Source organism: Gymnodraco acuticeps, unplaced genomic scaffold (genome assembly GCF_902827175.1).
Source record: "Gymnodraco acuticeps unplaced genomic scaffold, fGymAcu1.1, whole genome shotgun sequence".
NCBI lineage: Eukaryota > Metazoa > Chordata > Actinopteri > Perciformes > Bathydraconidae > Gymnodraco > Gymnodraco acuticeps.
The window spans coordinates 2,085,155-2,100,322 of NW_022990054.1; the positions used below are offsets into that span (position 1 = coordinate 2,085,155).

The following is a 15,168-nucleotide window of genomic DNA, read 5'->3' on the forward strand; positions in this document are numbered from 1 at the left end:
AGATATAAAGGCCAACTTACAGCTGTAAAGTTACTTGGGACAAAAAAAACTCTCCAAGACCATGGGAGGAGAAGGGAATCTTGGCACAATAGAGGCTGCTAAAAGTGCATTTGCTCCCTGGAGGCAGAGAGACAGGTTCAATATGGAGCAGTATTAGCCTAGATTCCCCCACTAGGTGTTGGGGAAAGCTTTTATATCTCAGGGGAACTGGAACTGTGCTGAGACATTTATCAAATCCTGGAGCAGGACAATTCCATTGTAAAGAACAGTCAGGTGCAAATTCATAGTTTATAAGGCTCAGTATCTTTTGGAAAATTACTAGGAAGAATTTCAAACTAACATACTCACAACCAAGTGTAAGGGAAACTTCTGTGTAGCAGCAATGCAGTGGGAGTCACCGACTCAGGAAAGAGACACGGGAAGAGCAGGAGCTTTGATGTCAAACACTGATGGTTTATTTGGAGCTTCGGCCGGAGAATTCACATCACAAGTCCAAGAGCCAGAGGTTCTGACTTCACGGTAGAGTTGCCACGTCAAATCTGGAGCGCCTCTCTCTCGTTAGCCCATTTAACTGGTTTCACAGAGAGTCATCAACATATTTGAGAAGATAGCCTAAACAGTTGGGAACACTGAGTTACTTGCGTCTGACACTTATGGCCTCGAAGATTTCACACCTTGGAGTCCGCAAACACAGAGAAGGAAGTGTCCCAGTGTACCCACAACAATACACCATCTGTGACCCAGGGTTGCCCGGTCACAGAATGGGAACAACACATTATGGCTGAAGCAGCCTATCTCCTTAAAGGAGAAAACAAACGTCAGGGTTGGTCATGCACGTCATATCTAGGAGACTAGGACAATTATTTCCCTAACATCAAGACTGCTATTTAAAGTGTGACACTCTTTGACAATATTACCTGCCTTTAGAGTTTTTCACTATTCTGTTTCTTGTTCTGATGTTTTGCTATTTATAATTCAGGCAAAAGCTTCATTACTCCAATTGAATATTTGTCAGATGCTTCAACATGAATGCATAGCTATGGAACTGCATGTCAGTGGTGAGACACACCAAGCATATGGTTGAATATTGATGAGGCTGCAGAATTCACAAGATGACATGACAAGAACAGTCATCGTAAACACTTAAGAATATTAAAACTGTATGTGAGGTAGGGTCTATTTGTGTGAAATCCTTTTACTGGCAACTTGTTGCATTTTGGTAGTTGACTGGTTTAAAAAAACAGAACCAAGTAACGTTAAAAAAAATACATATTGATTCTGGCCAATAAGGTTGCCTTTGTCAAATGTCTTTCTTTCCCCTCTGCACTTCCTTTTTCTCTACTATCTTATGCTAAATATTAATAATAATAAAGAGGGAGAATAAATATCCAATTAGTCACTTAAACCATTTCAATTGAACAATCCTTATGGAGTTCAATTGAAATTCTAAAGAAGGATTATGAATATTTGAGATTTTGTTCCTGTATTCTTGAAGTGGATATTAAAGTTTAAAATGGAAATGAGAGTGGAGAGAGGTGGAATGACATGTTAAGGTCCCCAGCCAAACTCAAACCAGGAACACTGCACTCAGCGTCTAAAACCCCTTCACCACCAGGACGCTCTTCAATGGCTTCTCCTTTGGAGTGAGATTGACAGTACATGTTTTTTTTCACAGCACATCATGGAGTGGGGACATCTGTTGCTGTGTCTTCCTGCTAGAAAAGTAAGTGATAGAAAAAACTTATCTCCCACAGAAAGAGCTCAAAGAGCTTCCCATTCTCACCACCCTTTTCTCTTCCCTGCATTCGCTGCTACTCTCTCCCCATTTGTCATTCACGGCAGAGCAAAGCCACAGTTCTAGTCGATAGGCTTAGGGACCAACACCATTAACTGTCCCTACCTGATTAGTGCAAGGTAGACTCTCACATGGTACGACTAGACTTTTGGGTCAGCACAGAAAACCCCTCTTCATTATAAAAGCTAAGTAGTAGAATAGACATTGATTTGCTTGGTTATTGAGGATTAAAACTGGATCTAATAAGGGGTATTAGACATGGAGTATTTAAAGCAACACAAACTTGATCAAACCATGTATGCAAATAGGAATAGTCTGTTATCGATCTCATGACCTATTTCCAGTGGACACGCATTATTAATGACCTTCAAAAATGTTGTGGTCATTCAATATCAGATCAATGTTTGCCCAGTGCCAGTCTAACAGAAAATCCTAATACTGGATATCAAGCTTCATTGTTCAGTACGTCCCACTCTGGAAGATGGTGTCAACTGAAAGAACAGACGAATCACAAAAACCCAGAGACAACAAAGCAACGACTCTGCAGAGTTTTGACAAACATAAAAAGCGGGGAAGAAGAAGCAGTCTGTTTAACAGTCTTTTCAAACTCAGTTGCAATTTTCAAAATATCACCTGACGTTTCACTTCTAGCACAATGGTAATCATTTCCCCTTGTGCTTGGATAGCATTCCCTTCAACTTGTTTTTCTCCAGCGTTTTGAGTGACACATTCCACTAACCCTTTTAACTATTAACTAAAGTGCACTGATGTGCTATTCTCATCTTTAGCACAGTCTTACTCAACATAATACTACAAGATTAAGATGATGAGCACTTCCATCACTGTCCGTACTGGGAATAGACAGAGATGGAGGAGGCGATGTAGCACTGGTAAATCTCCACATTTAGTCATTATCTCATCTTATCAAGATCAAATAGTATCGCCCCACCCATACTGGATTATTAAACTTAACAGTCATGTGAGCATTTCAGAGTGAGAATCTGATGACATCTTGGTTGCTTGTTTTTTTTCTTTCATAAACATAAAATATAAACACATTTCTTTTAAAGTATTATTATTTGTGACTTAGCTTTGTACTAAGTGAGCAGGACATTTGGTCATATTCGTCATATTTTGATGATATTACAAAGTCTGCCACAATACAAATTCCATCAGATTCGATTTTAGGGGCCTTTGATTGATATGACAATATCATCAGAACATATAACATTATATCAGTACCATTTGTATCAACTAAAATAAGATTTGAAAGAAGGAAGTGTGTTTGATAGGAAATGGTGACAGAGACTGCAATGGGAATTTCAAAATAAAAGGTACATCCTAAAGATGATATGTATTGAAATGTTCCATTTCCATCAATAGTTAGATTGTTCATCATGTAAATCCATATATCGAACTAGACAGAGTATACTCACACCTTTGTTTAAGTCAGATTCATAATATAAAGGCTGTACTAGCTTAAATGTGTATAATCTATCACAAAAACTCAATATACACTCATGTATTAAATATTAATTTGGGAAGAACAGTCATAAATGGGCTGGTAGTGAACACGTCAAAGGGTACAGCTTTGGCATCCCATCAGAAACATAACATTTGAATATTTGCTAAAGATTTCCTTGGCTGCAGTGCATATACCGGCATTTGACATTTAAATATCTACCCGCCTCACAACCCTCTGCTTTGAATCCTGTGCACACTGCATTATGTCTCAGCGCTACATGCTGCATGCTACACGTCGCGCCCTGCATGACATCACGAAGATGTACTGAGTGTTCCTTTGAGTAATGGAGGTTGTTTGGAAGTAGCATTCATCCAAAGGGTTTTTCCTCCGTTGATTTCCCTGCCACATGCCGTCTAATACAGGGTCACGTTATCCATTTTCGATAGGTTTAATTTACCAATTCAGTTCACCGTTACTTGAAGCAGCAGTAAGTTAAAACGAATACATACTAGGAAATAATACAGATGTTCTTGCCCTTGCTCGTCACCCTACACCTGGGCTAGGTTCATGGTTGCCATGTAAACAAATGACAGCCAAGATGCAGCCGCATGGGGCACGGTGTGCTAATGGAGTGGTGATGAGGGTTTACTTTATGCAGCTAGCATGTAACGTTAGCCCACTACCCCGCCAACCGGACACAACACAGACCCCGAAAACGTTACTATCAACACTGACCAAATTCTTCAAAAATGTCGACGTTATCACCCTCAAAACCACCGTCCGGAAGAAGCAAATCCTCCTTATTCTTCCAGTTCATGCTATCAGAGCTCCGCTAGCTAGCGCAAGTTAGCACATAAAACATACGTTAAATAATACAAGTACCGTGCGCTAAAAATAGCAAGTTATCTTTCTCGACGCGTCGGTGTGCTGTAGGAATATAGCAGCTAAATGTTAAACTTACTCTGTGTCGACCAGCGAGGCGATCATACAGTTGTTTCCGAGCTTCCTTCCCAAACCAGCGTCATAGCACGGGACTGTGTGAGATAGCCGGGTTGAGGGGAACAGCAGGCGGGCTGTGGCGGACGGTAGGAGTCGGCTGGAGGAGAAGTTTCAACATGGAGAGTGTGGAGTGGACTGGATCCTCCTGCTGCGGTTCATCTGGCTGCTGCTGCCGCTGCTCAGGCAGCCCTGGCGACACCTGTGGCCGCAGCGGCGCACAACACCTGCTGCACGGTGCTGGAGATATCAACCATGTAGGCTACTCTATGGCGTTATGTGACCTGCAAGAGCATAATTTCCATACATTTTCAGTATCACCTATGAAGTATTAAAGCCCCTTTGTTGAGATTTTGTATAGCATTGCAACGTGTCAAGATTATAGTTTATGAGATTAATTTAAAAATAGAGCCTCTAACTTCATTTTGTCCAGTGTATTTAACAATGGTAGGCCTACACGTATTGAGTATTGAATTTACATAACTAGCATTTTACCATTTTTAATACTAATGTTAACCGTTTTTTATATTAAAGCATTTCACTGTAATGTAATTTTAGGAAACAATGTCGTTTTTTATGTGTTAAATTCTGGTGATTCGGTTTTTTACAATAATGCATGACACTTTTCTTAGCTGTTCATGTTTTAAATTAAAATATATATATTTTCTAAGAATTTACCAACTATAACTGTCAGACATATGAAGTGTGTGATCAGAACAATATTTTTTCTGGAAAGCAGCATTTTAAGTGTACCGTGAGTTGACATACTTAAAAAACACAATTTCCCTAAAATTATACTATGTACTGTGTACCTACCACGCCAAGCCAAAACCTCCTCATACATACTTAATTATTATAATAAATGTTACCCTTATTATTCAAAGGGAAATCGCAAGCATTTACAACGTGTAGTGTCAAGAAAAGACCCTCTTCATCTGTGTGATTGTGTGTTTTTAAAGACAGCAACAACACCATAAACTATTAACGCCTCAATCGGAAGCTGTTGGCACAAAAACATTTAAGCTCATTATTTATTTTGGACCCCCCAGTTATCTTGTCCTGTTGGATTTTGTATTCCCAGGTTGTATTGCTGTCATAACCGCTTCATCTGTCTGTATACCTTTTATTGCAACACACAGCATAGGAGAATAGAAGCCATTCAAATGCCACATCTATTTTTAGATCTTACATGTGGATCTGAGAGACATGGTACAAGGATGATGAGTTAGAAATATCAGGCTCATTGAAGCCGACACTCTGTCAAAATCTTACATTACCACCATGCCGGGGATGCCCTCTGTGTGAAAGTGATTGCCCTTAACCCTTGTGTTGTGTTCGAAAGCTGTTACCGTTCATGGTGTTCGCGGGTCAATTTTGACCCATGATTTATCTCAGTCCAAAACACTCAAAATAATGACTATCATCCAATATTGTTTTAACTACATCATAACTAACTTATTATGCATTCATAACCGTACTATCCTGTTGTAATTTTATTTTATGGCCCGACATATTTAAGTAAAACATGTGATTCAATTCACTCTATGATATTTCCTATAGTGAAGACAGTGGATCATTACGTTATCTGACTATAATAGACTAATATTACAATACAATCTCCCCAAAAAAAGATTTTAATTATTGTAACAGTGGATGAAGGGGATGGGGTTGGGGTGTCTAAAATCAAAGATGAATCTTGATTGGGCCAATTTTGACCTCGAGTCACCCACAACAATTCTGTTGGGTCTTTTTTTTTTTAGACCTTCAGACTTGGCTAAAATTGTCAAAATCTGTTTTGTAATGTTTATATAGCTGTTGTGGAGGATATCATGAAGCCTTGTTCCGTTAAAAAAAAACTATAGCGTAGTTATTATATCATTTTATCTTGAAACGGGTCACGGGAGACCCGAACACAACATAAGGGTTAACACACCTCCATATTGCAGAGAATCCCCCGAGTGTACGCCTGATGTGAGCTGCAAAATTAGAACCTTTTGAAGTCTTAGTGTAAAAAGCTTGTTCTTTGTGATGAAATATAAGGTTAATTTAAACCATGCAGACACATAGCCATACATTGGAATGTAATAACATAGATTAACCCATTTTGGTTCATTTTTTATTGACATGTTTACAAATATTAAATCATTGCTTTTTTTACATTTATTTGCATTGTACCAGCAAGCATTTTATAAAGCATTCCAAAAACATTGCTACAATTATGAAACTATTTGCTATTCTTTTTTCATTAAGTGCTTTTAAACATTAAGTACATTATAATACAATACAAATGAAACATTTTAAAAATAAAAAAATCATAAAGCTGACCCCACACACCAATGTACCTGCCTAATAGCAAATGCTGCCCTTTAAAAGCTAAACACAAAACTCCTATGGTGATTTTTAAATCACAGGAAATGGCTGTAAACAGACCGGATATACAGCAGGAAGTGACATAACATGGTTGTTTCTTTGAGGAATGTACAGAGAACAATGTCATTAACAAAACAAAATCAGTACGATGACTTCTAAATTCTTTAAACTACAAACTGTGGCAGTATAGATTTTCTCACACCATACCACCCCAGCAAAATTCTCCTGAGCGCTTTTTTAATGCAAACCTATTCTGATCAGATGAAGAAAACAAAAATCAAAGTCAAATTGCAACAATCAAATGTGGGGCGAATGAATGTTTCACAAACAACTGGCCAAAATGTTATCAATGAGACTGATAACGGATAAATACATCTTTATAATTTGTAAATGCGACAGTGTACAAAAGACTAATGCATCCAGTGCATTACTAACTACAGTGCATAGACAAAGAAAAGTCTTTACATTGAACATACAACATTCCTTCATTAAAAGGCATTGCACAGTTTGAATTGGAATAAGGCAAGCTAAAATTATTTGCTGGATAACCTGATACTTCTATAAAATATGATATATTGTTTATCTTAACCTAAAGGTCCCTTTAACAAAGTAATATCGTATCAGTTCCTGTTTGTCTCTTTCAGTTTAACACAATACAATGGAGTGCCACCTACTGGCACCAAAGCATACAGGCTTTGAAAAGGCACATATTATTTAAACCAGCAATTCTTCGTACAAGGCAATACAAAGTTCCAATAATACAAGTGTTCCTGGCAAAAACTGTAATAATAACTATACAGCATACAATATATTACCTGAGAAGAAAATTGTATAATCAGTTAGTCATATACAGTAGTAAACAAGCAGAAATGTAAAGAAAGACTGAGCAATACAAAAATCTGCCTTTATCAGAGACAATCCAATTGACATATAATCCAATTTCATTTTGGTCAGTGATGATGTCCCCTATTGTATCTCCATATGCAGCTCCCTCTATTATCAATCATTCAACATTTGCAACAAATAAATACCACAAAATAGAGGGTTGAATCTAAAAAGACACAAGATACTTATCAAAAGCCTGGCAAGAATACAAATAGAAATGCACCACAATTTGTCTGCAGATTTTTTAAAGCTTGAGAGAATATAGGAGGACCTGAGTGGTTTTCTTGGGTTTATGCATTGCTGTACTCACTTTTGGAGAAACCTTTTTTTTGGTTCTATATTCTCATAAATAGAGAGTGCAGCAGCGTTTTGGTAGATTAGATCCACATTGGTTCCAGTTCTTGATCTGATGATGTCGATGGCACACTGGTTTAAGAACACATACTGGTCCTGCAGAGACATCCAATTTAAAAAAGACTGAAATACGGCACACTTCGTATACTTTACATATATTTCAAACAACATGCACCGTGAAACAAAAACAATTAAAACTGTGAGACTTTGTCTTACCTCTGTCTGCACCATAAGGGGTCGGTGCATGCGGAGATCATAGACGATGCCGAAAACGTCCACAATATTTTCCCTTTCAATCTGGAACATCAAATGGTCGATGGCTATGAAGGTGCCAGTTCTTCCGACACCAGCACTGAATGTAGAAAACAAAGACACAAAGTAGAGGGAAAGAGAAAAGACAGACAAATATCAGATCTTTTTGTCATTTCAATTGTGCAGAATTAAATTGAGTTTGTGTGTTCAGTCGGACCTGCAGTGAACCACAGTGGGAGAGTGCCTGGAGAATTGGTCCATGTGTTCTCTGACCAAGTGTCTGAAGCTGATGAGGAGCTCAGTGGTTTGCGGTACACCGTGATCTGGCCAGGCTGTGAAGTGGAAGTGACGCACTGAACGGGTCTCTGCTGTTTTTACCTACAGGAAGAACAAACCCAAAATAGTTGCGACTGGCTGACTTGCTGTGATGCAGAGAAAGGCTTTTTCACAATTATAAGGCCCTGCCTCAGAACGTAACTGGAGCACAGAACTTGTGCCTTTAGACTCATTCTTTTAAAAGTGTTCAGTAGAGTGTTATGTTCACTCATAGAAGTGATATACAAGTATTCCAAACTAAAGGTGGGAAAACAGCCCTGATGGGTGATGATTAAACGACAAATTGTTTGAATTTGACCCTCCTAAAAATATATATATTTGGAATATTTAACATCTCACCACTTACATTTTTAATGTCAAAGTCCCTGATGGTCCAGTCTTCAAGTGCTATTTCAGAGGTTGTTGTCACAGTGATGTTTTCAAAGTGCTTTGTGCCCTGAACCCAATATTGCTCGCATTTTACCTGGAACAGGAAAACACAATATTAACAATCAATGTACATTTTAAGTTTAAAACCTTATAATTATATTTCTAAAATATGCAAATCATATCTACTGCATGTTTTAGTTTTAACATTCTCGTTGCTTCGCGGCGTTGTGCTTGTGTTCAAACTCACTCGTCCCTGTTCATTACAGCGTGTCAGCATGACCAGACTCCGTACGTTCTTCTCCCAGATCATCCTCCAGAAATCGTTGACTGTGCCGGGCAAAGGACCCTGAGCTGCGATAAACTCCTTCCTAGAGTTGTAACCCTGTCAAACAAAACATCAGCCCCACACACACAACACAAACGTCCACCCTGTTCAGTTGAGAGCCTCAAAGAGCTCAAAACATCACTGCAAATAAAGTTGGATAGCATGCCATTAAGAAGAAGGATGATGATGATCAGGATGTTAACTGATACTGAAGCAATGACTCAGGCAGAGAGCTGTTTTTAAGTGTCAGTACGCACCGGCATGTAGTTAGCATTGATGTAGTCATCATATGGACTCCCATGGATGATAGAGAGTTTCACCCTAGAGGAGTCATCTGGGAGGTGAAAAAAGAGCGTAAATGAAAAGATACGTTTGCTATATGAAGGTAGGCCGCACTGATATGTGTCAGATTATATGGATGTTATGTCCACTTAAAAATGGGATAATGACGGTGGATAGCACTGGATACAGGTGATAGGCTATGACGTAGTTGAAAGAGTCAGGAGTGTTATTGTTGAAAGCAGCAGAGGTGGATTTGTGAAGGAGACTCACAGGGAAGCACGTTAGCGTAGCGGTTCTTGGGCTTGTTCTCCAATCTCTCAGCATTAGTTTTCAACTGAGCTGTACCAACCATCTTCAGGTCCTTTTGGATGAAAAAAAGAATAAGGAAAGATGATTTGATGACTCAGACTAGGGTGCATGCCTGGTACCAAAAGAACAAATCAATATATTAGGCTCATGTTTCACCTCAAATTCTTCAGCAAAGCCGCAGTTGGAGTCGGCCTTCTGCTTCTTGTAGTAAGCCTCAAAGTCCTCCACCCTCACAGCCAAACTCCTGCTCAAATGGAGACGAGAGGTCAGACCACTGTGTCTTCATTTTGTGTCAAAATTAGAAAAGTTTAAAGATCTAAACACACTTAATAATTTAAAAGGATTTATACTTACACTTTGGCTCTGAAATAAGAAAGAGGAAGAAGCAATGTTGACTGTTAAAGAAGCAATTGTTGTCCATTTACTTTAAACTTATAACAACATGGTAAAAATGAAAACCTTACCTCATGGAAAAAATCTGGATGTCTGATGATTCTTTGTTGGAAACCCTGTAATACGTGTGTGGCGAGTTAAAAGTTTAGTCCAATACACACAGACTCAATATCTTTTTTATAAATTAGGACAATGACAAACCTTTTCCAATAGACTATGAAGCCGATTAGGATGATGAAGAGAACGCAAAAAATTCCCAATGTTACTCCGACAGCAATGCCAATGATTGCTAAAATGTTGACAGAGATGAGAACAAAAAGACAAACAAAGAGGTAAGGGAGTGTTTTCTCACCTCGTGGGAGCATTTTATAACAACACGTGTTCTGAATGTGGTACCTGGGTTCTGTGGAAGTATAACAACAGGATAGGGATGCGCTATTGTCATCAGTGATGCACTGTTTAGGACAAGGTTTTTTTCCATGACCAGACCGGTGAACAACACAATGGCATATCTGCAGGATTGAACAAATCAGTTAATCGATATACTAATGCTCATAATTCCTTTTCCTAATATCCCAATAATGTACTATTGTTTCATCAAGAGTAACTACTTTGTACTTCTGCATACCTATTCATATACAATATTGTTTGTGTTCTTACTGGTATTTTCCATTAGCATCCAAAGCACCATTAGTGTAGCCTTTCCAATGGGATTCATCTCCCACCGCTATGTTGAAATGGCTTTCTCCACTGCGTTTTTGGAAGGGGATTTCTGTGACCGTTGCCAGGTACACAGATGTATGCTTTGTTTTCCACTGACTATAAGTTTTTCCCAAGTACTGGGTCCAATTAGCTGTGTCACCTGTTAGGGCAGGAATTACAGTAGTTGGTATTTATTGTTTCATGGTAACAAATAAAGACAAACAGCAGTAAATACTTCCAGAAATGGTCACATTAGCACCAATTGATGATGAAAGCGCAACATAATTACAGGACTAAATACACATTTTACATTTCAATTACTCATCCTGTGTTATGTTACATTTGGGAAGAGAACATGGTTTGTTTGCATTAATCCACTGTGAAACAAACTTTTTAATTGATTTCCCGCTGGAACACAAGGACAACGAAGTGTTCTTCACAAATCCAAAGTAACATAAGGTGAGTTGTTGATATACAATTGGTCATTTTGGACATGATGTATTATTTTAATAAATGAAAAAGAAACTACTACTTTTGAGGTCATTTGTCACCAGCACCCCAACATGTGTGATTGGCCCATTGGTGTTGTCCAGCAGGCTGTCGTAAATCTGAAGGGTGAACTTGCTGAATAACGTGGAACCCACATTCACCAGTGACTTAAAGTTAGCTGGAATAGATGGATCTTTGGGGGGACAAAAATGATTTTAATCAAATATATATTGAATAATTCGTGGAACAGTTATGGAATTCTAGTTAATGAAGCATAATGTCTTACTTGTGATGCCTGTCCAGCATTGAGTATTCTGAGGAGTGCTGGGTAGTCCACAGCTCTGAGTCTCCATTGTCAGATTGTATTCAGTATAATGAGTAAGGTTGGTCACAGTATGTCCACAACAGTTTTTAGTCGAGGTGATATTGCCATTATACTTGACTTTGAAGCCAGAGTATTGGCCATTGGGTTTTTCCCACTTCAGGATGAGTTCTGCCTTTGTTGTGTTCGGACCTTCACACTTCAAATCTTTCACCGGGCTTGCATCTGCAGCATAAATAGGATATTATTGTCAGAATAACATCAAATTATTACAAATATGATTTTCAAAATATGTGTTTCCATTTATTCTATGTAAAGTTCAACTGCTATGATCATACTTGTGCACTTGGAAATCCATTCTGGAGCACCTTTGGTTCCATCAGAAGTCTCTGTGGTGACACTAATGTTATACTGTTTGCCAGGATCCAGGGTATCAAAATAACTCTCATTTGTTGTAACTATTGCATCATTAAAGAACCCATCTGAGCTCTGCAAAGTCACAATGTAACGATAGCTTGTCTTGTCTTTGTCAGGTACAGTCCACATCACGCTGATTCTCTCCTCTTCTGGATTAGCCTTAAGTGACTTCACGCTAAATGGTCCTGTTTATATGAAAGGGGGTTGAGAGATTTAAATATTACTAGACAGAAAAGGTGAAACAGGCCATGAAAGTGTTGGTGCTTGCTCACATAAATTAAATCCTTACTTGTAGTGACCATGTTCAGCTGAAACTCTGCACTCTCAAAACCCATCACACCCACTGTAGCTACGGAGATGTTGTAGGAAGTCCCAGAAAGCAGGGAGTCAAAGGTATGATGAATGTTGCTGGTATTGTACATTTCTCTTGCATGGGGTACAATAATCAACTTGTACTGGAAAGATGCATTGGTCATCAGAGGGGCTTCCTCCCACCTGATGAAAATGGAGCTGGTGTTCTTGTCCAGTAGGTAAATCCCCCCGGGAGTATTAGGGTCTGGAGAGAGGCGAATTAGAGCATGTTGACTTCAAAAAGCCACCTACCAAGATATTAACTTACAAGTTTTCTAATTTCTATACAGATGAATTTCATATGAATATCGCCTCACATATATGCATGCATACCTGAGACACAGATTATTTAATTAATATTTAATTGCTGTTCAGTTTGAAGCTTAGATATGAGCTAAGGATGGTGTGTTATGGAACAATATTACTATACATTAAAAAAAGGTAACATTTTGCTTTTTAAAAGATTAGCCATATACATAATGTTTTTTTGTTTTTTTTGCGGGGTTTACAAGTTTGAATAATTCTTATTATATGTATATGTGTGTGTGTGTGTGTGTGTGTGTGTGTGTGTGTGTGTGTGTGTGTGTGTGTGTGTGTGTGTGTGTGTGTGTGTGTGTGTGTGTGTGTGTGCGCGTGCGTGCGTGTGTTTTGCGTATGGGTATTTATGTAATAAAGGTAGCTCTCAAACATGATATATCCCTTACTCATGGATTTGTTTTGCAAAACAATATTTAACATTTAAAAATATGTCCAAACTTTCCATTCCATTTCCCTGTGTGATACCAGACAGCTTAAAGTTAAACCACATTGTTAAGTAAATGCAGTTAGTTGTTTTTTTATACTAAAGATGTGAGTAATATAATATGTAACAGCTGAAAATGTAACACATGTCTCATACTTACAAGTTGCATTAGTAACGAATCCAGATGATGCATTGAAGGGTCCACAAAATGTGGTTACCTTGGCACGATATAGCATACCAGCAGACAAGTTGGCAAAGAGGAAAGAGGTGTGGCTGAAGTCTAGCACTTCCTCTGTCACCTCAGTTGTGAAAATGTTTTTGAAGAAAACTGTATAATTCTCCACTTTCCCAGGAGGTTTGGTCCATGACACCAGGACTGAGTTATTGGATTCCTGGCTGGAGATACTGGGTTGCACTGCCTCAGGCTCTGTTAATGTGCAGAGGCGGAAAGATTATAGCAGATCAACCACCTAGACAGTTCAAAATGAAGAAAAATAAATGACAATCTTACTAGTGTACTGAGAGGTGCATCTGGCTTCCCCTTCTATGCCATTTGCTGCCATGACAAAAACACAGAAGGTGTAGTTGGTCCCAGCAATGAGCCCCGAGATCTCTGTGTCCTCTTGTTCGGAGGATTTGTTTTTGGATTCATAGTCAAATTCTGCATACTCGACCCGATACCTGAATTCAGACTTATACTCTGGTGGCTTAGTCCAAACCAGATGTACAGCAGTTGAGTTTAAGGTGTCAGCTTTCAACTGCTCAATGCTGTAGGGACCTGCAAACAGAAAGTGTTTCTGATAAATCTTTAAAAAAGCACATCATCTTTGTTAATTTTCTTTCAGATACTGTATGTTGTCCTCATTACATAGGCTACAACTGCCTTCAGAGACAGCTACAACAACAATGACAAACTAAACTGTTTAATTGTTATTTACTTTAGTTGTTTTACTCATATATTTTGGGGTTTGACGGTGCATATACAGTACATACGCGTAAAGTAGGACACTGCCATAGGAGCTGCCTCAGTGCCATCTGCTGTCTGTGTGGTTACAGTGAAGCTGTAGTTGCTCCCAGAGAGAAGTCCATGGATTGTTTGGTTGTGTTTGTTTCTGACTGTTTCAGCAGAATTGAAGGAGCTCATGCTGGTCTGAACCACATATGAGTAGTTTTTGTCTTTTGGCTGTTCCCACTCCAGGGTCACTGAGTCTGTGGTGATTTCTGTCTCTCTCAGGTTGGTGACAGAATATGGTCCTGAGAAAAAGACATGAACAGGTTTATGTGTTTGTGTATGTCAGATTTTGGGTTAAGCACATATAGCTTAATATGTATTGTGCATTAACTGTTATTGTGGCAGATATTTATTGGACAATAAACAATGTGTATTTTAAACAAAGTTTAATTAGACAGGATTACTTCTGGGGAGTTAATGTGATGGCCAGAAACGTCCAAATTTGTTATGGTCCAAAATTATTACACTTTCAATTATTATATATTAACGAGTCTGCCAGTGGGACATTGACCAGTAAATACATGAGTGTGTATAACTCTTTTGGATGGTGTAACTCATTTCTATTTTTATCAAGCAAATGCATCTCTTTAGCCACCAACAATGTTATATACTGTATATATACATAAACACTTTTCAGTAACTGTAATCACATACTTGTGTAATTTGATATGCTTTCCACTGTGGACTTGACCCCTTCTACCACCGTAAAGACATAAAAAGTGTACAATTCTCCAGGTGTCAGATTGCAGAATGTGAACGACTCATTGTAGATTGAAGAATTCTGCACCATCCTGGTGTTCTGCAGCGCTATCACCAGGTAGGAGTAGGAAGGCTTGTGATCGCTTTGTCCGAGCCATGTCAGCCGGATGGCCGTTGTGTTCACATACTCCACTATGAGCTGCGACACTGCTTTCGGCACTGCAGCAAATACAGAAGAATGATATATAAGGCTTGAATCCACAATATAAAAGGGGTATTTTAAATGTACCATCAATTTGAGTA

At 38.7% G+C, this 15,168-nt stretch overlaps 2 protein-coding genes across 24 annotated transcripts in view; both read right to left on the minus strand.

The window, feature by feature from the left end:
- Nucleotides 1-4,456, minus strand: part of osbpl5 (oxysterol binding protein-like 5) — a 71,785-nt gene extending 67,329 nt beyond the window's left edge. For all 3 annotated transcript variants that reach the window (XM_034215879.1, XM_034215878.1, XM_034215877.1), the window contains exon 1: nt 4,222-4,456. The gene's annotated coding sequence lies outside the window, so the exon portion shown is untranslated. The remainder of the gene's footprint in view (nt 1-4,221) is intronic.
- Nucleotides 4,457-6,358: 1,902 nt separating this feature from the next.
- Nucleotides 6,359-15,168, minus strand: part of ptprja (protein tyrosine phosphatase receptor type Ja) — a 45,277-nt gene continuing 36,467 nt past the window's right edge. For 19 of the 21 annotated variants that reach the window (XM_034215894.1, XM_034215900.1, XM_034215892.1 and 16 more), the window contains 21 exons: nt 14,821-15,084; nt 14,148-14,408; nt 13,666-13,932; nt 13,315-13,581; nt 12,351-12,617; nt 11,983-12,246; nt 11,609-11,869; nt 11,363-11,515; nt 10,792-10,993; nt 10,528-10,643; nt 10,333-10,420; nt 10,203-10,247; nt 10,093-10,101; nt 9,895-9,982; nt 9,700-9,790; nt 9,405-9,481; nt 9,070-9,204; nt 8,800-8,916; nt 8,335-8,495; nt 8,082-8,217; nt 6,359-7,961 (listed from right to left, as the gene is read on the minus strand). In XM_034215894.1, the coding sequence (XP_034071785.1) occupies nt 7,818-7,961; nt 8,082-8,217; nt 8,335-8,495; nt 8,800-8,916; nt 9,070-9,204; nt 9,405-9,481; nt 9,700-9,790; nt 9,895-9,982; nt 10,093-10,101; nt 10,203-10,247; nt 10,333-10,420; nt 10,528-10,643; nt 10,792-10,993; nt 11,363-11,515; nt 11,609-11,869; nt 11,983-12,246; nt 12,351-12,617; nt 13,315-13,581; nt 13,666-13,932; nt 14,148-14,408; nt 14,821-15,084 (3,413 nt within the window). In that variant the 3' untranslated portion in view covers nt 6,359-7,817. The remainder of the gene's footprint in view (nt 7,962-8,081; nt 8,218-8,334; nt 8,496-8,799; nt 8,917-9,069; nt 9,205-9,404; nt 9,482-9,699; nt 9,791-9,894; nt 9,983-10,092; nt 10,102-10,202; nt 10,248-10,332; nt 10,421-10,527; nt 10,644-10,791; nt 10,994-11,362; nt 11,516-11,608; nt 11,870-11,982; nt 12,247-12,350; nt 12,618-13,314; nt 13,582-13,665; nt 13,933-14,147; nt 14,409-14,820; nt 15,085-15,168) is intronic. The other 2 variants (XM_034215883.1, XM_034215884.1) reach the window with 2 other exon arrangements.